The sequence below is a fragment of the Perissodus microlepis genome, chromosome 5, assembly GCF_051167445.1.
Source record: "Perissodus microlepis isolate ML-2025 ecotype Zambia chromosome 5, ASM5116744v1, whole genome shotgun sequence".
Classification (NCBI taxonomy): Eukaryota; Metazoa; Chordata; class Actinopteri; order Cichliformes; family Cichlidae; genus Perissodus; species Perissodus microlepis.
The window spans coordinates 15,545,130-15,573,030 of NC_140465.1; the positions used below are offsets into that span (position 1 = coordinate 15,545,130).

At 39.3% G+C, this 27,901-nt stretch overlaps 1 protein-coding gene across 2 annotated transcripts; it reads right to left on the reverse strand.

Annotated features, from left to right (window-relative positions):
• Nucleotides 1-6: 6 nt before the first annotated feature.
• On the reverse strand, nt 7-27,892 carry gdf11 (growth differentiation factor 11). Of its 2 annotated transcripts, XM_084928179.1 has the most exons (4): nt 26,514-27,892; nt 23,543-24,072; nt 10,812-11,185; nt 7-4,158 (listed from the first exon to the last, which is right to left on the reverse strand). In XM_084928179.1, exons 2-4 carry the CDS (start codon nt 23,955-23,957, stop codon nt 3,778-3,780), a joined length of 1,170 nt encoding a protein of 389 aa, XP_084784305.1. In that variant the 5' UTR covers nt 23,958-24,072; nt 26,514-27,892; the 3' UTR covers nt 7-3,777. The 2 variants fall into 2 exon arrangements, with proteins under 2 accessions (XP_084784305.1, XP_084784306.1); XM_084928180.1 differs by lacking the exon at nt 26,514-27,892 and having other exon boundaries at nt 7-4,155; nt 23,543-26,486.
• Nucleotides 27,893-27,901: the final 9 nt, after the last annotated feature.

The window sequence follows — 27,901 nt, forward strand, 5'->3', positions numbered from 1 at the left end:
GCAGCATAAGCTAAATAAATGATTTATTGTACAAAAGAAAAATGACAGTAAATAAACAACAAAAGGCAAAAATAATTGAACAGTTACTCATATGCACAACCATAGAACTACAAACGTGGGGTGATTTTTCTTTTTCTTTAACTACACAAAGAACAGAGGAATGAAGAGGGAAAGAGAGAAAAACATTAGAAGCGGTGAACCTGTCCAAAACATCATAAATGTCAACATTTGGGTTGGTATTTACATTTCTTACTCTCATATAATTATATGGAAAAAAAACCCCTCTTACATATACCAGTATACAAAGACTAAAATTCAAAATGTAACTTCTCAACAGCGTTAACCATAGTTAATATTTTGACCACGCGTTACCAGAACTGGTACCATCAGTCACTCTGTCAATAACTCAATCTGAACCTGAGAGCAAGGGGACCCTGTGGTTTTCATCTGTTTTTGGAAGGTTGGGGTGGGGGTGGGGATGTTCTTATGAGTAAAAGTTTCTGATAAACTGATAGCAAATTTTTAGGCTAACGTGAGGTAGACAGACTTTGAAATGCATTGTATTTAATATTAATAAATAAAAATGGACCAGCTTTTTCTTTTTTCTTTTAACCCAACCACTGCCCCTAAACCAACTTTTTTTTCCCTCCCTTTGAAATTTTCTAGCATATTCCTGCAATTACAAAAGTTACAGCACACAACATGTCATTCTCTACTTTGGCTAACAGTCCCTGGGTACTCCTCCCATTCTTACATGGGTGCTTTCACTTAAAACACACACAAAGGCAAAAGCAAACAAACAAAACCAAAAAATATAAAATCCCCCCCAAACTTCTACGTAAGACACTCGACTCATTTTTTTTTTTTTACGTCAAAAGAATGAAGTCTCTCTAATGTGGTGACAGGTTAAAGTTGATGGGCGGGCCTTTTCCAGTTAAAGCATTCTACAGTCATTGATCCAGACACTTATTACGCACAAGACTTATCAGCCAAAGCGGGCGTGGAGGCCTTTCAGGCCGCTGCTACAGTACATCCAGGTTCAAGATTTGATAGAGATCTGTGAGTGTATGGACAGGCCCCCGCTTCAGACAAAGTCAGGAAAGTGTGATGGCATCCAAAAGAAGTGATAACCTCGCTAGTTTATGGTTCATCACCAGAAGCTTGAATAGTTTCTTTTTTTTTTAACCTATACTGTACAAGCTCTCTTGTGCTTGGTAAAACACAACACTTACCTCCTCACGCCATGAACGTCCCATAGTGCAAAATTTATTGTTGGTAAGGTAGAGTGCCCCCAAAAAGGTTTTTGTACCCCTTTTTTTTTTAATATATACATATATCATTTATATATAATGTCAGAAGGCTCTTCCTTTATCCAACAGCATAGTGCTTTCGTTTATAACAAAAGGATATCTTTGCTTTGATACCCAGGAGACAAAGACAAGCTTCAAGCATACTAATTCTACTCTGCGTTCAAGCACTAACAAATACTTTTTTTCCCATTATGACAGCGATGATACAGTTGAGGTTGATGTGGATGGGGGCATTTCAAAATGCAGTCAAATATGTTTTCAAAGCTAAAATCAGTGGTTGAGTTAAATTATCTTTTTTTTTTGTTTGTTTTCTTTGCTGTAAATCATAAAAGCTAAAATGTCTTAGTACATTACTGCACTTTTGCATTTGTATTTTTATCCATTCTGAAACTAGCAAAAAAAAAAAAGAAGAAGCATGAACTGGTGTGTCAGGAGTAATGCATCTACCACAAACACTGCACAAAAAGAAATGTAAACTTAAAGTGATAAAACTGTAATCGTGGTTTGTGTTAATTTCAGCTCAATTATTCACTTAGGACATAGTGAGCATTGAGTCTTTTATTTCAGGGTATGCATTTTGTTGTTTTGTTATTTTTTTTTATTACATATTCAGTCCTGAGCCTCTTCAAGTTATAAAACAGTGCATTTAACTCTCTGTTTTAAACATTTACTGCAAAAGCTGAACGTGATTTTCCTTTGTTGGATAAATTAAAAACAAAACAAACAAACAAAAAACGCAAAGCCTGCCCTCTTCCTTCTCCCCAAAACAGTACTGAATAACTTGGTGCATCTGGATTTCAGTTTTTCTTTAGACTTCAGTGTGCAAGGTAAACTCTTTTTTGCCAAATGGTTAACAGCAATACTGAGTTTATGTATCTGTTTTTAAAGGTGGAGCTGAACTAGTAAAGTTAGGTCCATAGATTTTTGGACTAAGATGGTTTTTAGATTTTTGCCCCTTTACACCACTGCAATGGATTTTAAATAAAACAAGCAAGATGTGATTGAAGTTCAGGATATTAGATAATTGTTTAGGAATTCATTCATTTTTATCATAGTTCTCATACCCATAGTTTCCATAGCTTTCAAAGGCTCAAAAGTAATTGGACAATTTACGGACTGCAGGTTTTAGATGTGTCCTTGATCCAACTCAGCTGATTTAAATGGCTAAATTACCTCCTCAACATGTCTTGACGTTCTCCAGAGGCCTGGTAATGAACTGACCATTAGATTCAGGTGTGTTCACCCAGGGTGAGCCCGAAAACCTGTAGGACACCAGCTCTTGAGGCCTGGAGTTCCCCATCACTGCAGTAGAGCATGCATCTCATGTGAAATACAAAAGTAAATTTTTAGGGTAGCTTTTACTGTAGACTGCATTTTAGTATTCAACTATTCAAACAATAGTTCAATTCAAAAATTCAACTATTAAAACAATTCTTATATTTAAAGTATAATAATTTACACAGTTAATTTTAAACCACTGAAAATGGGGAACTATATATGAAAATAGCTCCTAAACAGTTAACGCCATACTTTTGTTAAACCCCTTAAATTAAGGCTGAACTTGAATCACATCCTAAGGGTTTGATTTGAAAGCCTCTCTCATTACAGAGGCCAAATTACATATTACATAACATGTTATGGACCATCTGTATAACCCTTTCTTATTATTTAATTACAAAAATCTAAAAACAAACAAACAAAAAAAACAAATCAAAGTTGCCGTGAAGAGATTTTGGAGATACTTGAAACTCAGGTAATACACATTAAAAGAGGGTGCAGTTTTATTTTCTTTGTTTGTTTGTTTTTTTCTTTTTCTTTTTCTATTTTTTTTGGATATTTCTAATACTCTTAGGAAGATTTTGGATTTCATCTAATGGTACGTCCAGAAGTTAAACCTATTCACATCGTGTTTGTTTTTGTTTCTGAGCTTTTGTTAAAGTGATGGATTGCAAAATAATTTTGATAATGCCCCTTTGAGAACATTTTTATCACACTGGAAGTAAACGTATTTGTGGAATGAAGTATTTGCGAACTCACCTCAAAACTGGAATTGCTCTTAAAAGTGTAAATACTCCTGTCTCCTGTCATTTCAATCCACTAACCTGGATATTTCACAAAGATGTCATTAAAAAAATATTTTAAAAACCCACAAAACTAACATATATCCTATAGCGCCTCATTTACCACTTTCGAAAGCTGCTCCACAAGTACAGCCTCTTTAAATCATTCATAATGTATGGTATTTCCATCACTCAGTTCTGTTTTGATTCTTATTTCATTTATAACTTTTTTGTACAGTTAGAATCAGTTTAATTACTGGACAAATGGAAACCCAGTGGAATGCTTTTGTGGCTGAGCAGAAGTGAAATCTGGTGCCGAGGAGTGGGTTCTGGTGCCAGGGGAGAGCTCAGAAAGGGTTTCAGGTGGTTTAATGTGGGCTTTACACAAATGTGCTTCCTCCAGCAGCCTAAGAGCAGCCACATCGATCCACCACCATCCCTGGAATCTTGCCGTGAATGATCTGCTGCTTGTCATTAAAGTAGAGCATGTTAATGGGAGACATCTTGGTTGGGGTGCAGCAGGGCCCCGCGGAGCCTCGCGGGTTGGCGTGCTGCACTAGGTGGGTGTGCGGGTATTTCTGCATGAACATGTACTCGCACTGGCCAGAGCAGTAGTTCGCTTTGTAGCGTTTAGGGGCAATGATCCAATCCCAGCCGAACGCCTCAAAGTCCACAGTTAGAGGGTAGCGACAGCAGCGAGACTCAGTGGAGTGCTCATCGCAGTCCAGGCCGAGGTTTCTCCGAGAACGTTTGGTTGTCTCAAGAACCTTCACCTCCAGAAACGGCTGCTGGAATCAGGGGGAGGAGGGGCAGGACAAAAAGAAAGAGGTGGTTATAAGAGAACAACAGCAGAGACATGACAGTAAAGGAAAATACAATAAACTGACAATTGGCTAATGCAAACATTTAGATAACATCAGTTATTTTCAACATTTTGGTCTGAGAATTTAGTGTGTATCATATGTGTTTCTTTTAAACTCTTACATTTTGGTGGTATAATGAGTCAAGGAAATAAAATGTTCCAGTAACAGGGCATACTAACCACTAGACATTGGTAAAGCAGACTTGGATTTGTCAGATTTCAAGATGACAGATGGTTGATGATCCTTAAGGCCTTTCACATAGAATGCAAGAACCCTAGAAGCGATTCTTTTCTATGGCTTGTGCTGTGCAATGATGGTTTGCCACAGGGTTGAAAAAAGCAGAGCACAGTGTGCCAGCTGAGGTCAAGCTTCACCTTGTAATGTAGATTTGTGTAACCAATAGATATGCAGAATGACAAGAAGCGGGCCCATACTGACATTTCCGTGTGGTTTTCGCTGTTGCAAGTAAAAACACATTACCTTGTCAACCATGTTGAATATGTGATAATGTAGGGTAAAATGAATAGAGCACCAGTCAATCAGGACTAGAGAATCGTCCATGGAAACCACCAGTCATTGGTGTTGACAAAAGGTTCGCTGTGATTGCTTTGATAGCTAGCATATAGTTGCCATCATACTTTGAATGGAAGTGAAGGGCTTACAAAAACTGTCCAGCTACTGTACAAGTTCTTGTGAAATTGTAAAAAGTGTGACACTATCAGAAATAAAGAAGTTTTGCCTTCAAAGAAAAAGTTGCCTACATGATTGTGGCTTTAGCCATCAACTGCCAGCAACAATTCACAACTGGTTGGGGAATGCTCATTTTACCTTCGCAACTGGTGGTTGCCAGGTACTGTAAAACCAACTCTAGCCCTGTGTGACTGGGGGTTAGTGCTATTAACTGTTTTAACTCATCTCAGTCAGTCTAGCTGGACAGCAACCAACTCTTATAACCTATTACCATACAGCAATGATAACTGATATTTCGAATATACTTCTAAATGAATCATATCTATTTTATTTTATTTTAATTTAATTTTTTTCATGTGAATGGAGAATGTTTTTGCATTATATATGCTTCTCTTGGGCAGTATTCTTAGAAGATATAGCATACATTTTTAATGCTATGCAGATGACACCCAGCTTTATCTATACATGAAGGCAGATGACATACACCAATTAGTTAAACTACAGACATGTCTTAAAGACATATAGACCTGGATGACCTCTAATTTCCTGCTTTTACATTCTGATAAAAATGATAAAAAAAATTCTCCCTTAGTTCCACATAATGCACGGAGCATTTCTTCTACACTCTGAATTTAATAATGTAATCATTAGTAATAATTTCAAACTCCGGCTCTCTGTGTATGTCTTTTGTCCTGTCTTTCTACCCACACCCCCAAACAGTTGCACCAGATGGCTCCCCCTCCCTGAGCCCGGCTTTGCTGGAGGTTTTGTCCTGTTAAAACCAAGTTTTTCTTTCTCACTGTTATCAAGTGTTTGCTCATAGGCAGTTATCTGATTGTTGGGATTTTCTATGTATTATTGCGGGATTTTTGTCTTATAGCGCCTTGAGGGAACATTTTTTGTGATGCGGCGCTATATAAACAAAAACTGAAGCGAAGTGAATGGAGCTAATTAAATGTTAGCATAATAAGTTATTCACAGGAATTGCACCATTCATCAACTGGATTCTTACAATCAACCAAATCTTTCTTTCTTCAGCTCTGATTAGAACATTTTATCCATCCACACGTCATTTTTGTGCAGTGCATATTCAACCACACAAAGAAAACCACACTTTGGGAAGTCGTTACGCCTGTCTGCTATTTGTGATGAAACAGTTTACTTCTGTTCTAGTTTATTTCCTCTATTTATTTGTGGGAATTAAACAAAATTAAACAACAAAGCAGTGTTTTAATCAGCATCCTTGGACGTCTGTTTCTGGAACAAGCCTGATTAACCGTTTCTCCCTTCTTCCAATCTTTGCACTTGGCTAAACTGCAGCAGCTTCATATTCTCAATACTGTAAATATTATAATAAAACTTTGGTAATAAAAAAGAACTTATTTTCTAAAATCCTGAACTATTTCTTTATTATCTTGAACTGAGAACAAATAAAGAGTCTGACATAGGCAGGGTGCTGCAGGCAGAGAATCGGCCCACCCTTACTTGCTTAATCTTCTGTTTCACTCTAAAAGGATTCATAATCTAAAACATCTATATTACAAATAAGATTTAAAGCCACTGACTGGATCAGAATCTCATCAGTGGTTTGTTGTTTGATCAACTGATGCATTTTTCAACCTAAGGTGTCGCCTCCTGCTGCCCTTTAGAGAGAGTGCAGCTTCAGATTTGTAAGCTATGGCCAAGATTTTATACATGCCTGTAAATGTTGAATGAATATTATTATCTTTACATGCACAATATATATGCATATCATAGCAAGCATCTCACCTCATGCAAAGGAGGGGGCAGTCAGTGCATTTTAAATAAAGACACCAATAATCACACCAACTCAATCCACCACAAAATGGATTCAGTGAGTTAAGTACAAAAACCCACCAAAGTGACTTCAGAGTAGTTATTTGCAGAGGTGGCAAAAGTACAGACATTTTGTACTTAAGTAGAAGTACAGACTATCAGTACTAAAATGAAAATGAGTAAGGAAGAGGTTAAAGTGTGATTCAGCATGTGGAGGAACCCTAAAATCAGTTCTAATGGCTCCCCATCGGGAAGGGGACTCATGACTCTCAATAACTTCTATTGAGAGCTCTATTAAATTTTCTTAATGCACAGGCTGTTTTCAGCTGATCTTGTCTGCTACTGCTCTGAGTGTTACTGCTTCTTGTGGATTTACACAACTGAATTGAACCAGATGTAAGCAGATGATTCATGAGTTGTCCTGGCTTATTTTCATCCTGTACAGTGACAGTACACTGTTTACGCTGTCTTTATGGATCTTAACATCATCAGCTTAACTTCAAATTCATCTCTGCTACACTTGATGTAACCTAACGCTGACCATGAGCACCACAGCCACTGTGCACCAGTTACACACACTGTTCTTTACTTTGAACCCACCAGAGTACAGCAAACTAATCTGTTTATCCTGCAGTAAACTGCTGATTTTTTTCATGCAACCTTTAAATGACACAGTTAGTCTGCATTGCAGCAGGTCTCACAATTTGAAAAAACATAATGACACATGTGCAGACCCAATACCTATTTTAAAAACACTAGGACTACCACTGAGCAGTCCTTACTTTTAAATATAACCTCTCTTTCTTCATCTCTGAGTGAAATTAGCTCTCTTTTTTCTCTCCCTGCGAAATACAGCAGCTGGACAAACTGGACACAAACAGTTTAACCCCTGATTATAACACGTGGTTTTACCTCTTTTGTCTCTTTTTATGCGACATCCTCTAGTGATTAATAGACTAACAGGACTGCTTTTCATGTGTTACTGTTAAGGCTCAGATTGGTTTGATGTTCTAGGGCTCGCAGTGACATGAAATAATAATTTCCCTCAAATCTGTCAAAAACAAAAGTAATGAGTCTGTTTTGCAAATGTAAGGAGTAGAAAGTACAGATACTTGTTTGAAAATGTAGGGAGTAATAGTAAAAATATCTACACAAGTAAAGCACAGATACCCCAAAATTCTACTTAAGCACAGTAACTAAGTATTTGCACTTTGTTATAGCAGCATGATGAGCATTAAAAGAGTTACAAATGTAGCCTAAATATCACAGAAGAAATAACAGATATATCATAAAATCCTTGACAAAGATGAGAACTGTATACATACAGTGATGACTTACTGTCAATTGTCAAAGTGTCATACTGTCTTACTGAGGCACTTTAATGATTGTTACTAGTAACATCTGTGTTAAAATAAGCAATTGATATCTGAAATAAAAGTCTAGTAATTGTACAAATAGCATTCAAGTAGTATTTATTCAAGTCCCTGTACCACAGTAGCAGATTCTGTAAGCTTTGTGCCATGTCAGGTGCTCAATTCATCTAACAAACCATATGGGCTCTTGACTCTATCGTAAATGAAACATTTACAATGCTGTGACATACGGTTTATAACTCCATCATTAATATTCATGTGGTGATCTGGACATCTGTGTGCAAAGGATCTGATGGAAAAGTAGAAATCTCTGATACCTCTAAATAATGTAAGAGCAAATATATTTTCTCTACAAAGACTTTGATCCACTTTAACGAAACAAAATGGATTTCATAGCACTTCGCTCACACGGCAAGCATTTTCAGCCCCCAACTCTTTTTCTACTGAACTCTGAATACAAAGAATACAAAGAAACCACACTTGTAAGTAAAAAAAAGAAAAGAAAAAGAATTAAATTCAATAGTCATTTTATAATTAACTAAAATGTATGAATTAATTTGTCAGCTTTGAATAGGAAACACAACTTTCCATTTGAGCACTGACTCCATGGGCTTTGAGAGAAACTGGTCTATTCAAACATCGATAGCTGACTCTGTACGCTTGGTTTGATTCATGACCCAAGAGGTCATCTGCAGGCTACCATAACCTTGACCTTTGGGCAGAGGCGAGCACATCAAATATTTTACTCCATCATGTTTGTTTTACAAAGCCTTCTTCTCCTCACAGTGATTCCAGCTGGGCTCGAGCACACTGAAAAGAGGAAATAAGCTGAAAGGCTGTTGGGGTGAGACCATGTCAGCCTGGCCTTTAGGGCTTTTGTTGTAGAAAAAAGACCCAGAGGATCAGGAAGAAGCAGAGTTTGACTCTTTCATGTCTTTCTTGTTGTGTTTTGTTTTGTTTTTGTACACTTGCATGTCTTTTTGATCTTTTCCTTTTTCTTGGGTTACCAAGAATAATATAGCACACTGCTGTGTGCTCAGAAGGCAGTGATTTATTGGCCAAGACACCAGAGCTGACCCCTGATACGTGTTGTGAAGAGCTGACCCAAATAATCACTTGGTAAATATTTGGTGTTGCTTAACCAGGATAAGTGGCCTACATAATCCAACAGGGATGTTGTAACTGTCAGTTGCAGTAACTCTGGGATTGCTAACTAGACTAATGGTTCATGAGTTTTCCTTTGAGGTTTAAGGTTGAAGCAGCTTCATCCATTACATCAGAGGTTTAGCATTGAAAAAAGTGAAGCATACTTGCAGTGTAGAAAAAAATCCCAAGCATTCAAAGGAACACTGGGTAAAAATTTGTCTTAATTACTTAAAGTTTTCACATTTTCCCCAAGGTGAACCATTGCAAATAAACATGTTTTCGTCCTAGCAGGATAATTTTTAAATGGAGTAGTCCTTTAACTGGCATTGTTATCTTTAAGAAAGTGAAAAAGAAAAGATTTCTACCTAAAACTAAAGGAATAAAAATCAGATTTTCTGAAAAGTATTTTGCGCAGAAAGTTCTTTTTGTATCATTAGACGTCATTAGACTTTGTTGATATCCATAATGCTGACGGCAGATCTGAAACAGCTGTGTTCGAGTGGTCACGGCTGTTTTCAGAACCCAGATTTACCAGTATAGATATGATTTAAATACAGTTTGAAATCATACAGAAAATATGTATGGGAAATCAGGAGTAAAGCATCAAAGGCCTTCAGCAGTTCACTGCGATGTTATGACTGCAAAATTAATGCAGATTCACAAAAAAACAACAACCAAAAACCGTTCTACCCGCTGCAGAGCGGTTGCAGATATTTCTTGATGTAAGGAGGTATATTCAAGGTCTGGTAGTTTTGTGTTGTTTTGGATTTCTTTTTGGCATTTTGGATTTATTTGTGTTTTGCTGCTTAAAGTTTTTGCCGCATGTTTTGGTGTTTCTTTCATTAAAGTAATGCTGAGCTTTAGTTGTACTATAATGTTTGAGCTCAGGTTGCTGTTTAGTTGTTCTAGAGTTTTAGAGCCTATTAAAATCAGGCTTTACTATTAATAAAGTTACAAAATATAATTACCTATCACTGTCTCACTGTCGTCAGCCCAGTTTTTCTAGATTTTAGCATTATACAGTACTAGCTTAGACACCCCTGTGTTTTCTTCCTATCTCATTATTGTATATTTTAAAATATGCTTGTCATTTTTTGTCTCTGTGATACCACATGTTTTTATTTTATTTTATTTTATTTTATTTTATTTTATTTTATTTTATTTTATTTTATTTTACAGTCTGCTCAGGATGTTTATCCTGATGTTGTACTTGATGTTAATCTGATATTAGGAAACAATATTACAATATATGTAAAACTTGGAAGGGGATCATTAAAAAACACAGTATAGCTGTAGTGGCTCCTCACTAGCGACTGCTATATTTTGTGTATAAATTTTACTCTACGTGCTTCAAAGAGTTTATTGTAGAAGTAAAAATATGTGGAGAGACAGAAATGATGCACAGGATTACTGCCTTCCAGCTTTTTCTTTCACTTTTTTGTTCGATTATTAATACCAACTTATCGACTAATAATATGATCTTCTAATTGCCTTCTTTGAATAAAATCTGAATTTGCATGTGCACAAAGTGATTTCCCTCCCCATCCCAGGGACAGGTCTGAGGGTCCTTACCAGTCCCTCCTCCCCAGGTCGCAGTGAGGTAACTGCCAGGTCATTGCCGCTCTCGTCAAAGGCGTTGATGTCGATCCCCCAGTTAGTGTGGGGCTGTTTGAACCAGTTCTGCAGCACGTGCTTAAAGTCAATACTTTGCCAGTGGCCGACCCTGGAGTTGAGCTCTATCTTCAGGGAGCGGATGCGTATGTGGCGGCTGCCCTGCTCTGTGACTGGCTTTAGTCGCAGGATCTGCAGGTAGACGGTGGAGGTCTGCTGCAGCGGTCGCAGATACACCCAAAGCTGGGCCTTCAGCACCTTGGTGAACATCAGTTTGGGGCTGAACTTGAAGAAGCAGCAGCTGGGCTTTCCATTCACCTGCACCAGAGGCTCCGCTGTGAAACAGAGGAGAGTCAGATTTATAGAAGCACACGTGGACAGTCGTTTCACCAGCATTAAGAGTGTTTGCATTTTAATCTAAATGCAAAAAAGTACTCATATTTATTCTGGTTTTCCACCTCTAATCGCATGGTTTTTCTTTTTCATCATCATCTTTTCTAAAACAACAGACAAATAAATAAATAAAGTAGTAGCAATTTAATGGTCAGTGTTTTGGATGTACAAATGCAAAATCGCCATCATCATCAAAAGGACAAACCAGCACGCTCTGTTCATATGCTGCTAATAAACAAAAGGCATCCCTCCAACTGAGTCATGTGAGGTCCTTAGAAGATAACAAAAAATTAATTAATTAGGAGAATCTGCAGCATCACTCTGCAGCTTTCTTTCTCTACTGTTTCAGAACAGCTTTCATGAATACTCAGAGGAAAACAGAAGCTTCAGTAAAAGTGGGATTTTCTCCTCTCTAATATAAAAATAAACAGTGCATTATGAAGGCATCAGAAAGCAGATATGCACTACTTCATGCTTTGTAATGGATCATAAAGCCAACGACTGTGATAGGCCTGCATGGCACAAATAAACAGAAGCACTGAATTAGTTAAAAAGGGTTGCACTCTTGAAAGGATACTTCTTATTCTAGATGTAATAGATTGTATGTTCTTTGGGGAAAACTATAGTTACTATGTTAGATTGTAAACACCTGGAAAAGTGCCCATAATTTACAGAAACAGTGTGATCTAAACTGAGGGAGATACCTGGTGTTCATTTTACAGCATGACAATGTTAAAAAACAAAACAAAACCCCCCTAACATTTATTTTAATAAAAGCAGCATGTCTGTAGTAAACTGACAGCCATCCTCAGCCTGTCTGCTTGAAGGCTGTCAGTTATCTATTCAGTTACATGTGTGATTACATTAAGGTTGGAAAACAGATACATTTGCATATTAAAACAAGAATCTGTAATGGTGGCCAGTGGACAGATGGTAACCTTAGATTCCCCTGGGTCACTCATAATGAAATGGCCTACCCCTGCATTTAACTAGCAAAACTAAAACATTTCAAGGTTTCTTTTTTTTTTCCTAGTGGGTCCCTTTCTTACAAATGTATTTGGGGTCTGGATTAAGGGTTATGTCACAGAACACAAGGCGTCCCCTTAAAGAGCCAGATTTATTCCTGTCATGATCTCGGGCGGGCTCTGGTGTTTTGGTGATTTGCACCACATGTCAGATCTGCACATGGTCATTTACATAGACCTCCATCTGATATAATGACACGTCCATCCATTGAATTCGTTCATTCATTTCCATGTAAAGCATTAATTTACTCAGGGAAATTTATTCTGTATTTATTTGGCATAATAATGTGCCAAGAGTACAATAGAATATTTAAACTGTCCATTATCTCTGAGCAAATCAGACAAATTAAAACTCCTAAAAGATTCTGCACTTTTAGGAGTTGCGGTTGTCCATCTTTTTAAAAAAGAAAAAAAAAACTGTATCAACTTGTCAATCATTGCTAAATCTGAGGTTGCTCGGGCAACCTGCTTCCTGGGTCAAAAGGTTATTTGGAACCTCAGCCTAGTTAAGAAATGGGATCAGGGGTCAAACCTGTCAGCCTCTTTACATCTCAGGGGTGCTGGGGAGGGGCAGCTCTAACAGCCAGATTGAGTTTGAAGGTCAAGGTCAACCCTTTGGCAATAGTAATATGTCTTTCTTCACGTCACGCCTTTTCACCAGAGAATCGTTGGAAACCTCAGGCGCACACATAACAACGCTGAATCACTTTGTTGTTGTTTTGATTAGGGTGGAGATTCTGCAGCCAATAGTGAATTGTTTATCAAACCAGGAGAGGACACTGCAATTTAATTATGGGCATGCATTGAGGGATAAGAATTCACTGAGGTACAAATGGACTGTCCATTAGAAGAGTCCAAGGCAAGCATTGAATAAGGGCCAAGTTAGGGACAGACGTGGTCCTTCAGCCTGTATTTCCAAGTCATTAGTGAGTGTAAATTATACAGTGTCTCACGCTGGACAAACAATGTTCCTTTTGGGGGGTTGCTGGGGTCACAGCAATTAACGTGGGTGGTGTTGTGTTTGCTCATCAGCACAAAACTGGTAATGAATTATTCTGCAAATTTGCTTGTGATTAATACTTTTTGTTGTTTTGAATCACTGCAGATGAGGACGCGAATACACCAGCACTTCCTTTGCAAACACATTTCATCGCCTTTGTGAGAAAAAAAAATCCAACAAATGCTGAGGGGATGAAATGGACAGTTTCTCAAGCAGAGTAATCCGAGAAGCAGGGCCTGCACGCCGTGATCCAGCGAGGACCCCGGTTATTAAACACACATGCACAACATATGAGCTACGTCATGTTAAACAATGACTGCATTGATAGGTGAAATCAATTTGTGCCTTTATGGATCCTGTTAGTGCACAAGTCAGAGGAAAACCATGAAGGATGAATGCCTGCAGCTTAATTACACCCCACGCCTTGCCAGAGTGTTCCACGTGTGCAAAACGAGCAGGTCTAGCTTGTAAAGATCCAGAAAAAAAGCAGTGGGACATTTAATCCTTCCACCTGAAGTAACCGCTGTTGAAAAGCTTATAATTTTATGGCGAGACTGTTTTTATGGCTTAATTTCCTGCGCAATTTACACAGGTATAAGCTCTGTGTTTTAACACTGACTTCAATAATGAAGTCAAGATAGGAAGTCTGATTATGCGTCCAGCACCACCTACTGGAGCACAAACACCTCTCTCGTCAGCTAAACTGAAGATGAAAAGTAGAAACTAATTACTTTACAGTAAGAGCACTCATCTCATTTTACTCAAACTGAAGTCCAAATTAAAGACAGAAAGAAAGAGACTGTGTTTTTGCAAAGGAAACCAGGTTTGTTTGATTTTCCTCCTCGTGTTTCCTGCCTGCTTCATTATTATAGCACTTTATTTCCCTGTGGTATAATTGCAGCATATGTAGCGCATGGATTTTACTGCCAACATGCAGCGGGCCTGCAGGTGAGCCTATCAAACATCTGGTGGACTCCCTGGGTACCTGTGTTCCATGGCTAGCCTCCTATACATGCATGTAAGAGGAGCCTTATAGAATATAAGGGTTTATTCAGCATGCCATCTGTCAGTTTTCATACAGTCCTCGCCCATTTAAATGCTTTTAATAAGTGAACACAGCGACGTTCCTGAGGGATGGATGAGAACTGAGCCGGGTAAGCTGTTGAAAACAGATGGAGAGGGAAAGTTAGGGTGTAGTTATACAATGAATAAGTAATATGAGACCAAGGAATGCACCTAGAAGGATAGATTTTATACATATATATATATATATATATATATATATATATATATATTGGAGTGTGACAAGAAACAGATAAAACAAGAAGACTTTTACAAAGGTTTCTACTGTTTTGTTATGGCAACCTGTCCACTCAGTCACATACACAGTATGCCTCAATGTGAACTTATCTGTTATATATCTTAAATTTATTTTTTAAATCAGTCAAAAATGTTCCTTGTCAAATAAAGCAAAGAAACAACTTTTTTAATAGTGAATAACCACATAGTTTGACCAAAGTTCATAAACTGTTTATATCCTTTCCTAACTTGCATTGGAAATTGCAATGACGCCTAGCTATGCAGCAGTTTACACCAATCAGGTGGAAGTACGCGGCTCAGATGTGGTGGTGAGAGAAATGGTCACCTATTGTTAATGTCCACATGGATAATGCATAATAGTATGACCCTAGATAGGAGTTTCATTTGCATATATATCTATATTTTCTTTTCTTAATGGGAAATGCAAATGTGCCATTTTGTAGTGAGTGTGTGTTTGGGAGCCTTCGTGTTGAATAAATGTGACTCTAGGGTATCCCTGCGCACCTCGGCATATTAATCATCGTGACACGTTCACGACCCTTCTAATAAGACAGGGGCCACAGTGCACCCCCTCAAACATCCCATCCCACCCCAGCCCCGCTCCCTCTTTGTTTCTCGGCCAGTCCCAGGGGAAAGGAGAGGGTGGTGGGGGAGGCCGAGCTCGAGCTGAGGATGGAGGATGTGTGTGCGTACTTGTGTGTGTGTATGTGTGTAAAGTTAGACCCCCTCATTCAGAAGCCCTTCCCGGGGACAACGGCAGGCACAAGACTCCTATTAGGACTGAGCACAGGAGCCCCCCAGGAGCAACAAAAGACACCTCCTAATGCACCCTGTTCTAGCTCAGTGAACACACACACATGGAAACACGCAGCCACACATAAATGCACAACATACACCAGCTCCAAACCAACTGCCCTCAGCAAACACAGTAAAACTCATTGTTTTTTTGGAGTTTCACATGTTTGTAGCGAAGGGGCACGGCTGCTGGGCAGAAGGATGGGGAGAGCGAGTGTGCATTGAGAACAGCAATAAGGTGGACAGCTGGACAGCACGGAGCACGCCCGGTTCTCACTGCTTGTGTTTGTGTGCAGCCACACATACATGCAGGACATTAAAGCCACAGGACAATGTTCTGCTTTGTTAAATGCAAAACTTTTCTCATGCTTTACACAAGCAAGTAGACGGTTTTAATTGACTCAAAGACATTTTTTAAAAATTGCTATCAGACTTAAGTGAGAATGAACACTAAAATATCAGAAGATTATTTAGTTTAATAGACACAGAGCCATAAAATAATAAAAATAAATGAATTTACAGGTATTAAATTCCCCCAATGTGTTGTTATCATTTCTATATAACAACACATTTAACTTCCAAGGAAAGTCAGAGCAAATTTTCCTAGTTGAGCTAAAATGACCCAAAGAGCAAAAAAACAAAACCAAACAAAAAACTTTTCTGTGAAACTTTAGCCAACCTTTTTTTTTTTTTTTTAAACTACCAATCAGAAGTACTCACACAGCGCTATTTTAGACCTTTAACTTCCTGCTTATTAATGTTTCACATTATTCACATAAAACAAAACAAAAGAAAACACTGAGATGTTGAGAGTGTGCTTCAGCTCAAACTTTTCACTGCAGCTACCCCAAAAATATGTCAGTCAGGTGGATATTCATCAGGTTTACAGACATTATTATCTCAAAACAATCTGAAATTACTGTTTAAGAGTTCTTCAGCAGGGATGTATCACTGAACTACACGATGGAACGGGGAAGGATAAAATCACCTGTGAACTACTTACAGATTTTTTTTAATTTTTTTTTAGGATTTATTGTCTAAATCTCCCTGCTACAAGTGATACCACATGCTACAGCCATAGTATAACTACAGCCTAGCGTATTCTGGTTGTTGCTTCTCAATGAAATTAAGTGTAGCAATATTTTTCATTTTTAAAAACATTGCATGAAACTTTTCCAAATTGCCCCATATATCTGGATAGCTAGAAATAACCGTGACACAGAAAGTCGCTGGAAAGAAAAACAAAACAAAACAGAGAATGACACTAATGCAGATCCATGAAACCAGAGCTGGAACCAGGTCCAGCTCTAAGCTTGGTTTGGCTTGTCTAGACCAGGCTACTTCGTGTAATAGGTGGTGCTTTCTCTCTCTGACAAAAACAGGCATAAAATGAGAACCATACATTAGTAGGTTATGCATTTGGTGTTAAACTCTTCACAGTTAGAGGGACTGGGTGTGTGCAGGCTGAGTTATTAGAGTTTAGTCCCTGCAGTGGAGTGATCTGCCTACTTTAGTGCTCTATATATTTCTTGACTAGGACAGGAAGGTGCACAGGTGGTCTAACACTTAGTGTTTGAGGTGAAAATTTTAAAAAGCCACTAAAAATGATCTTTTCATCTGACTGAGATTTTATTTTGGCACGTATAATTCTGTCATGCAGACTGTTTGCCAAATCTGCTCGAATTTGATTGGTCAACACTCTTTGGACTACAAGCAGACTACAAACAGACACCAGAAATCTTCCACTGCAAAGCCTGCAAAATACAGATATTAGCTTAGATATCAGAGATTATTTTTCTGATAGTAGAAAAATACATTATTCGTAGTTATTGTCAGTGTTACTCTTTTCATTCCAATGCACCTGACATGCTGTGAGAAAACGATACGTAGCATCAGTTTGTGATGCACTTACAGCTCAGTTTGATGGGAAATTAAACCACTGCATCAAAATGTATGTTTATATTTGAAAAACCGCCCTCAGAAAATGTGGATTCTGAAAATGTTCACCTGAGCCACAGCTGATATTTAAAAGCAAAGCAAAACTGAAAACATGAGCACAAATGAAAACACACACGTTGCCCCACTCTGTTAGTAACGGAAAATATAATTTTTGCTGTTTAGAAAACAAATGATGCACATCTCTCAGTTTTTGTGCAATCATTTAATCTACAATCATTACATATTATTATTTAAAGATTATAGTGAAAAGGCAGAAAACATTTTAAATTTTTATAATTTGAACTACTATAGGAGAAAGAAATACCTATGAACAATAATAATATTGTAATTAATTTTTAAAATAATGTTAATGACTGATTTCTCAGAAACTTTCATACTTTCCAAAGCCATCCAGTGGGGTGAACTGGACTCTTACATGCCAGTTCAAGCCCTGAAGCCCTGAGATCTACAGTACATCACTATGCACCAGTACATCCACCATTCAGACCCAACAACACCAGTTTTAATCTCCATTTACAATAATCTTAATCATTCATCCAAAACAAATTATGAAACATTTTGTGTTGCTTCCATTTTTTTTTTTGGTTGGTAATGTTTAACAGTTAACAAAAATAAAAATAAAAAGCTACAAGTTACAATCTGTCAGCAGCTTCCCACCCTTCAACCAACAACATGTAATTGTTGCTGGATTACATAACAAAGCCAGGCCTACTGCTGCAAGGAATCGAGGTGAGAAGTCATCAAATTTTCAGCCACCAGCTATTATGTCACTTTAGATGCCTGCTGAAATAATGAAATCACGTTTCATAATTATGCAGACGACATCCTCATTTATCTTTCATCTTATGTGAATGCACAGACAAAGCCATTCAAACTTTTAGCAGATATTACACAAGCAAACTCTCACTGACCTCTTTTGAATTTCTACACTAAGTGTCTTGTGAATTTTTAAAAACTTCATGTTGAAACACTATGTGAAGTCTTTTAAAATTGAAATCAAATGTTTCATATAAACATGTTACACAATCAAACACGCACTGACCGATCAGCAGCTCCGGCAGCCTGAAATATGAATCGCCTTTGTTCTTAAAACTCATCCCTCCTTAGCTGCTACCCCTTACACATTCATGTCAACTGTTTAAACAAAATGCAAACACTTTTGCCTGCAAGTTCAAACTCACTAAGCTACTGAGAAAAATCCCTGAGGCCACCCAAATCTGTCAGAGCCTGAGCCAAGAGTTTTCTCTAAAAGGCAAAGTCAGTGTGGCCAGATTGTGCCAAACCTCCCTTGAGGAAGCTTTTTTCTCTCTTTTCCTCAGTTATAATCAACATAATATGGCCATAGTTCCCTTTATGAGCTTCTCTTTATCCATTTCTGCTGTACATTATATAAATCAAACCTGGCCCTCGTCCCTAAAGAAATTACTCAAACCATGCATTTTCACAACTTCCATAATGAATGTCCCCGGGTGATGTGGGTATGGTGAGGAGAAATACAACCACAGGTGATAAATACGGTACGAAGCTGCTCTCTTTTGCCGCAGAAAAGAGGCTGATTAAATTTTCATGTAGATAATAATGAGGTAATCCACTGTTAATTGTGCCTCTTTCCAACATACTGGCTCCCTCGTGGGATCCAACGTTGCGCCCACGCAGCATTTCGTTTGCTTAAATGCCTTAGATTTAATGGACTCTTCCATAAACTGATCCTCAGCACCTCCTCACACATCACCACACAGAGCCTGAACACATTCATCAACAATAATCCCCTCAATGATCTCCGTTTTATCTTTTCACTCCCCTTTTCCTCCTCCTCCCTCGCGTCCCTATATAGGCCTTAATTACTGGTCCAAAGTAATTATTTCGTTTATTAGTGGAACGTAACATCTGTTTCAGGTCTTTTTAATTGTACCTATAAAACCCTTCCATTATTTCTGTCCCTTTAGGATAGGATTGGGCTGCTTGTTGCTCCCTGTGGACTTGCTCTCTTCTTCTTCTCCGCTTCCCCACCAGAGCCACAGCATGAGCCACGGTGCACCTATCTCCAGCTCCCTCTCTGAAACCCTTTAAAGAAGCAACAAGGAACTCAGCAGCGATACACACACCAGCTGAAAAAGCAGCAGGAGGAAATATTTATGTGCAGTAGTGTCTTCAAACATGGATTAATGCGGTCTTACATCCATTCTTCTTGTATTATTGATGAAGGTGGTATATTTCCAAATGCCAGGGGGGGAAAGCCAGCTGCAGGGACTGGTACACAGGAGCGTGGGAATAGAGGAAGGAGGGTGGAAGGAGTGAGATTCCTGAGGTCCTGGGGAAATTTTGTCCCCGTATTAATAGACTTTGGTCCCTTTGAAATTTTATTAGCCATAAAGTTGACGGTACGTTGTGCAATTTCTACAGTCGTACGGACGTGTCTTAAGTTTTTACTCCTTTTTAAACAAACCGCTCATGCCTCAGCGCCCAAACAATTCAAACACCAAAGTTTATCTTTCCCTGAACTGATGCCAGCAACTACACAAGGAGAACAGGTGTCATCGTCAAACTGAGACTATATCTATAAAAACCTCACATAGTCATCAACTTCCAGCAAACACTGACCAGTGAGTTGAAGACAGTCCGGCTGCTGGTGCTCTGTCCTTTTAGCGCTCTCCCTCTTAATTTTTATGGTTCCTGCACCTTCAGGAAATGACCCTTTTATAGGGTCAACACTATAAAAGACTTGTTTGTGTGTGTGTGTGTGTGTGTGTGTGTGTGTGTGTGTGTGTGTGTGTGTGTGTGTGTGTGTGTGTGTGTGTGTGGTGGGGGGATAAGTGTTCAAGTTACTACCGGTTCGTCTTTGCTGCCAAAGAAAGAGACCTGATGAGGTTAATAGTCTCCTCTTCCAATATATCACATAGCTGTGAACTCTGTGACCCTTTTTGTCAATAGGAGAACTTTTCTCTGGAGTGTGTGTGTGACTGTGTGAGTAGGTGTGTGTGGGCACCCTGTGTGTCTACACAAGCGTGCACATGTGGAAAATGGCACATGCATACCTCGACATGCGTGTGGATGTCTCTCTTTAATCGAGAGTTGTGTAAACCGATGCTCATGCTGGCTGAATGTGGTTCACCTGAATAGGATTACATAACAATGCCAGTATAAAATGGCATAATGTAGGCCTCTACTATTTACTGAACAAAACGTGGGGATAAAATAGTTTAAAAGTGAAAGTGCTATTTAAGGATGCATTCAATGTGGTGGTCTTGAGTTCTTCTAAACCTTAAGTGCTCGTCCCACTAATGGTTTAAGTGTTTTGCTGCAAACTGCCAGTCATTTCTCACATTTTGGACACACTAATATATCCATAAGCTGAAAAAAAGACTCTTTGCAGCAAAGAAAAGACATTCACTAAATCTAAAGAATGACCAGCAGTACAATAACTTTCTTGTGGCCTTTAAGTCTATTGCAGTAAATGAAGTGCAGTAACTGTCTGAGCAATTACTGTAATGCTTCTTCTGGTGTTTTCTACTGGCTGGCAGAAGTCATAAAGTGTGGCAAATTAGCATTAAGGCATACAGAAGAAGAAAAGGGGAGAAAAAAAAGAAAGAGGAGGTTGCCGGTGGCGGAGGAAGGTCTGGACTGAAGGTTTTTTGGACAGGTGACAAATGAGAGACTAGTGGGGTCAAATCCTCACCCCACCTCGGGCAAAACAAACCAAGCCCCAAAATACACACAATTAGACACATAAATCAACAAATAGGAACACAAATAGAGCAGCTCACACGTAGATACACATGCATGCGTTTGTTAATAAAAATTCTCTGACACGCTGATCAAAGCCGAGTCACTTTTTCTGTGAGGGAAACAAGCGGAGCGGTTTACCTAAACAGCACGCTGTACAGAGGGGAGATGTTTCAGTACATAAAGTGCCGCACTATGATATAAATAGATGTACTTTTCCATGAAATTTCATAGTAATTACAGACCAGGAAGCATGGACCCTCTCAACCCCCACTGCGGCACCCACGTACCTTGAGTGAATACTAAGAAGCAACTCTGGCACAGGTCCAGTTCAGTATGTACTGTGTGAACCCCCGTGGCCCAATCAAAGGCAGTGTGCACGACCGTGAAAGGGTGATTGGGTTCGAGGTGCACAGGGAATAGTGTTTGAAGTCTTCCTTCTATCAGAGAGACAGAAAAGGGCACTTTTAATCCTGTGGGATCACTAAGGCGCCACAGGCAAAGGAGATGCGCTCATTCTCTCAATTCTTCCATGAGTACCGGGGGGGAAAAAAGAGGAAGGAGAGAGGGGGCTAACGGGGAAGAAGGTGGAGGCGGGCGTGAGGGGGAATACAGAGAGAGAGAGAGACTGAGCTGATGATAAAAAAACCAGTAGCTGACGTAAAGAGATGAGGCAAACAGATGAGAGAGGAAGTGCTGCTCCCTAACATGACAGATTCAGCAGTAATGTCAATCATTAGCTTCTCTAGTCGCTGTGGGGCCGTCAGAAATGCGCAATAAGCTCACACAATGCCTTTTTCTGGCTTGATGAGATATCAAATCCCTTTGCACTGTGTGTGTGTGTGTGTGTGTGTGTGTGTGTGTGTGTGTGTGTGTGTGTGTGTGTGTGTGTGTGTGTGTGCATTAGAAAGAGAATATGTATGCATGTGAGGTAGTGCAGAGGATGGAAACCAGGGGTAAAAATATAATTTGAAGTCACTGTGTTTCCCAGAATGTACACTGAGTGTGTCAGCAATGCAGTCGAATGTGAGATTTCTTAATCAGCCAATCAGAGAGGTAACAATAACAAACCAAATACACTCTACATGTGTTTGTGAGCAGGTAACAAAAGGGAAAACAGAGACCGCACTCATGTATTTATGAACTGCTGCTTATATTAAGCAGTTTGAAATCAAATCAAATCTTTCACCTGCGGTAAGACATCATCTGTGCACTGATATCCTTTTTATGAGTTACAACAATCAACGCAAACAGAAAACTTGAAGGATGTCTGAGGTTCAAAATAATGTGAATAATGTGAGAACTAAACAGCACATATGGCCTCCTCTAACTTGCATTGAAATAGAGCAATTTAGAGGACATTTCAATAGCTGACATTTGAGTTAATGTTTTTTTTGTTTTTATAATGACAAAGACAGGTGGTGCTTTCCATTACAGGTGAGTGACAGTGCACACACACACACACACACACACACACACACATATATATATAGGTCTTTGTTCAACCAGGGAGTGAAAAAAAGGATTATTTGCAGAGTGTTTCATCCGCCTTGTGCAGAATATATTACGTGTGTAAATGTTGTTGAACCCGGCGCTTCACCAGGAAAAGGTCACACACTCCCCTCGACCCTAAGTGATTCTCTGTCTTTGTGTACTCTTGGTGAAAAAAAAAAACGAGCTGCGCCTATAAACTTCGCATTTAAAAGGCAAGTGCGGCCGAGGGGGGCCGCTGCATGAGGCGAACAATAGCAGCTTTTTGGACACACTTTTTCTCACTGCGATGAACAGCAGGGGAACCGGTAGAGCCTCCTATAAAAGAGCGATAGAGCACAGCTGCCAGGGTTCAAAAGTAATTTTATAAAATGTCTCAGAGGGGGCCTGCCTGTGGTTTATCTGTGGATTTATGGGAAACAATGGGAGGGCGAGCAAATTGTTAGAGGACAATAATCAGAGGGCCTCGAGATGTGATAACTCCAGAATTTAAGGCCTTTATGCAAAGGAAGACATTAAAGGATAAAGTGATGCAACTGCCAGCCAAATGCTGCATTATCATTAATAATGCACTTGACATTCAAACGGCTCTGCCATGCCTCGTGTTCTTAAAACGTTATGGGAGAAATGGAGAGTTTAAACGTGACAGCTAGGAGTCCAGCAGCTAAATATTAAACACTCAGCTTCATCATCATCATCGTCATGAAGACAAAAGTCAATCAAGCCATATTGGCGCTGTCCGTTCAGAGTGATGAGGTTCTTTGTGCTACCAGTTATTGATTTATCAGTTTCACACATCATCCCCTCTTTTTGACAGCTGTCTAATTTTACCAGTTAGTTTCCTTTAATCTCAATCACTAAGAGTAGGTTAGGTCACCGACTGTCCCCGCAGCAGGCCTGAGCCACTTGAACCTATCCTGCTCCGCAATTACGCGCATGACGCATTTGGAGACAATATCATTGTTAGGTTGTAAACTATTACTCACGCTCAGAGGCCATAGTAATCACGGACTCCGTGGTGGCGTGGTACTCATCCTCCTCCATAAACTCATCCTGGGACGAAGCATCTCCCTGGAAGTCGTGATGGTCCAGAAGCTGCTGGAGCGGGGGCGCCTTGGGCAGCAGCTGATTGACCACCTCCCGGCTGATGTTGGGCGCCTGCTTCAGACGCAGTTTGCTCAGGATCTGGGACTTGATGGTCTCCAGTCTTAGCACTTTGCTCTGCTCCCTCCAAACACAAGCGGAACACTCGTGAGAACCGGCGTCCTCGTCCAGCAGAGATAGCCCGGCATCCGTGGGCGTCTCGCTGGCAGGAGGCAGCAGCAGATTGGGCTCATCGCTCCCCGACTGTCCCAAGGAGATGAGCACCATCAAGCACAGTAAGAAGTTGTACCTCGGCATGACGATGCGTGGACAACAGAAAACGCAACTTTTCCTCCCCTTCCTTAGCTTGTTTTTTACGCACTTTATTCCGTTAGATCCCGTCTCTCGAATCTGCGCCGCTCCTCGTCTTAGCCTACAAACGGCAAAGAATAAGTGACATGCATCTAATCCAATACAATCACCCCGAAGTTTCTCTTTTTGTAATATTCTTTCTTTTTCTTTTTTTTTTTCTTCTTTTAACAAAAAAAGTGCGAGCAGAGGGTGTCGGTACAAGCTCCTTTGATTGAAAGTTAAATGCCTGGTGAATGCATAGCCTGCTCACGTGCAGTATAAGCTAATTGTTGATTTCTGTACAATTTTAGTCCACGGAGGTGTGAGTATGTGCAGAGGTGTCACTGAAAAATGTGCAAGTACGGTCAAAAAGGCGCTCTTTATATATCTCAGCTGCCCGATGTCGTAATCCGCCTCCATTGGCTAAGATTGCAACAAAAGGCTTTTAGGTCTGTCACCAAGTCAAGAGGGACAGAGGAAGGGAGGGTGTGCGCACCGTTAAGAGAGTATAAATGTTTTTACAGTGCACAAACAATGTCTCCCATTAGAGATAACCTATAGCCCAATTAGGTTATTAGGATGATGGCAAACTGCTCACTACGCATGTTTTTGTTTTTTTAAAATAGGTTAAATGTTCAATGGTGCCAATTTAAAAAGAAAAATCAAAAAGAAAAAAGCTAAATGGATTTCTCGCAAATTTACCACAGCGAATCTTGAAGCGTGCACATAGCATTTATGGTGTAATTAAACTGGTAACTCGAAGATAAGAATTTATCATGTAAGTAGACCAGATGGTATTATGCAGATTATTTAGATATATTCTTGTAAGGCTCTTCAAAATGAACGTGAAAGTTTTCATTGAAACCAATAAGAAAGAACACACTCACGGTTTCCTTGAAAAATAATAGCTCCACATGTACAAGGGTGCATTCATAAAGGCTGATCATGATTTTGATAGATTATGTTTAATAACCCTACACCTCGGAGACTTTTGAGCCATTAAGCAGCAGCACGTCTGTAAGCTCTCAATTATAACGTAGATGGACTCATTAGTATACACAGACCCGTGTGAATGCCATTTGTACCAATCAGTATATGAACTAATGAGCAAGTGACGCATGCAATTATAGTGAGCTGTGGAATTTCAGTCTTTCCTGAAACATCATCCAACGATATATAAACATGTGAGGATTTTATCTAAATGGTGCCCAAGAACCACGCTTATATACATATTTTCATATGTATATCACTGGAGGGGGGTAAGTTACATTTTTTTCTTCCAAAATAGGCTAAAAGTTTTGCAGCGCCACCTCTTTGAGCGATGAGCAGCCTGTGCGACCACACCGACATCTGCTGGAGAAAAACATAGTTGCGACTGCAGGTCTCGTCTCAAAGCTGCGAGCCTCTCTGTTCATTGGAGGCTGTGTTTTGTAAAATTCACCTTCAGGAGCTGCACTCTAAAGCAGGAACCCTATTGGTTAGGTACATTTCAGCCACTACTAAAGAACTGAGGATTCTCCATTGCACCTCCAATACAACGAATGAAATTCATTGCAATGAATGCATTACTTGGTCATCTCACAATTTTTTACAGTACCAAAGTATCAAAGCGTCCCTTTACAACAGGCTTGGAGACATCAGACATGAAAGCATTGGTAATATGTCCGGTGGTATGTGCTCAACTCTTTTAGTTATTCTCTTCCTTTCAGAAAAATAATTTAACGGTTGCTCCGTTGAGATAAATCATTAGCAAACTGGATCAAAAGACAAAAACAAATGAGTCCTGAAGTGATGAGAGACTCATGTTCATTCTACTGCAGTTGCCACTCATCCGTCCTCTGCACATTTGCATGTTTTTCTGTTCATGTATGCAGATAAAGTGTGAATCATTTGCATGATCAGATTTGCTGATCTAACATCTACTCAGAGCCTTAACATACTAAACCCACATACAAACACTGAAGCTCAGAAAGGCTTTGTAAAACGTCATGTAAAATGATCAATGAGACTTCTACATGATATATACACAGTGAAATAGATCCGGTTTCAGTAAACCTCATGGTCTTTGCATTGATGGGTGTAAAAAAAAGGGCCAGCCTCTTTTTGAATAACAGTTATATCTCACGCACACCAGAAAAAACAGTCATTAATGAGGCAGTCATTGATTCAACAAAGTGTCATAGCACCGAGTCTACAGTAAGCAGTCCTCAGTGTTGCTACGCAGTGACAAACTACAGTTCAGAGGACAGCTCAAGGAAAAATTTAAACCTGGTTTGGAGTTTTTGCTCCAAACTGAGGGTCTGGTCCGCTGCACGAGAGCAATGTGCAGATTTTGTATTCAGTCAATCACCTTAAAGGTGAAGGAAGTTGTATGAACATTTCTATTTAACCAGTGCGTAGGCTGATATATTACTACATTTGTCTACAATTATAGAAACCCTGTATCAAGATATGAGACTATGTCATGATCATCTGTGTGCAATAAACACACATATCTGGGATGAATAACAGTGTACAGCTTACTCATTTCCTGTTGCAGTTGTTCACTTTTTTCTCCACTTCCTTGTTCACCCTTTGTTTAAATGATAAGTAACACGTGTTAAAAAACAACAACAACAACAATAAGACAAAACAAAAAACATTTGCTTTGTCATGTATTGACCGCCATCTTAAGTTCTTCAGCTGTCAAATAGTTTGGTTTGTAAAGTTGTACAAACACTTCAGTTTCAGTATCCAGGTCTTGTGGAGGTTAACTTTGTCAGAAACCTGTGTTTTCACACCATGACAGGGCAAAAATCACTATATGCGAGTAGAGAGAAAAAACAAAGAAAAGGCTAAATTGACAGATTAATCAATAAAAGTTGCTGTCAAGGTTGAGTAGTGAGGGAGTTGGCTTATCTCTGTAGAGAAGCATTGCTGTCTGTGTTCTCAGATTGGTTCCAGTTTATTGGAATAAAAGTATGTGGTTTGCAGAGTCTGTAAGTGGTAGAAATCCATACTATTCTGAGCCAAATGACTTATGATTGATCAAGTTCATCATTTTCAATTCGTAATTAAATAAGAAAATAATAAGAATAAGAAAGCGTCTTCTCTCATAAATGAACATGGCAACACAGTTTATGTTTGCAAAGTTGCATCTGAACAAACCTCAAGACTTCTGAAACAATGTCCTTTGGATAGACAAGACCAAAGTGTAGGTTTTTGACCATAATTCACAGCATCACATTTGCAGAAAGCCAAACACAGCATATTTGCACAAACACCTCATACCAGCTGTCAAGCATTGTGGTGGAAGGGTAATGAGTTTGGCTTGTTTTGCAGCTAAAAGATATTTGCAGTCATGAACTATTCTTTATACCAAAGTATACTCAAATGTGAGGCCACATGTCTAACAGCTAAAGCTTGGCCCAATGTGGGTAATGCAACTGGACAATAATCCCAAGCACAGAAGCAGTAAATGGCTTTGGTGAGATCTTAAGAGACATTAAGATAAATGAAATGAACTGAAGCAACGCTGTAAAGAAGAATGGGTCATAAAGTCCTCCACAATGATGTGAGACTGATAAAATCATACAAAAAATATTACTTCAAGTCACTGCTTCCAAAAGTTGCTCTATAAGCTACTGAATAAAAGGGATTTCTTATTTTCTCACAGGAAAAGTCCTGTTAAACCTCACTTTTCATTGTTCTGGTCACGTTTGTAAAAGTACCTATAACTTTACTAAAAAAAAACCGGCAGGCCGTTAAGGGAGACCAGAATGCTCTCCCTTAACTTTACAACAAACCAAAAGTCATATTTTAACCCCCCCCCCCAGCCACAAACATGACCCATGTCTCCCGATAAAGACGGACATTTGACTGTTCAGAGAGAGTGGGCGGAGCGAGGGCGGCGTTAAACACGGTTTGGTCCC

What these genes read in the sequence shown, in the direction of transcription:
- gdf11 (XM_084928179.1), bottom strand. Translation starts at nt 23,957, where the DNA reads ATGCCGAGGTACAACTTCTTACTGTGCTTGATGGTGCTCATCTCCTTG. An exon ending in GATTACTATGGCCTCTGAGC is followed by an intron (nt 11,186 to 23,542) that starts GTGAGTAATAGT and finishes TCTGTTTCACAG; the next exon opens with CGGAGCCTCTGGTGCAGGTG. An exon ending in GACCTGGGGAGGAGGGACTG is followed by an intron (nt 4,159 to 10,811) that starts GTAAGGACCCTC and finishes CCCTGATTCCAG; the next exon opens with CAGCCGTTTCTGGAGGTGAA.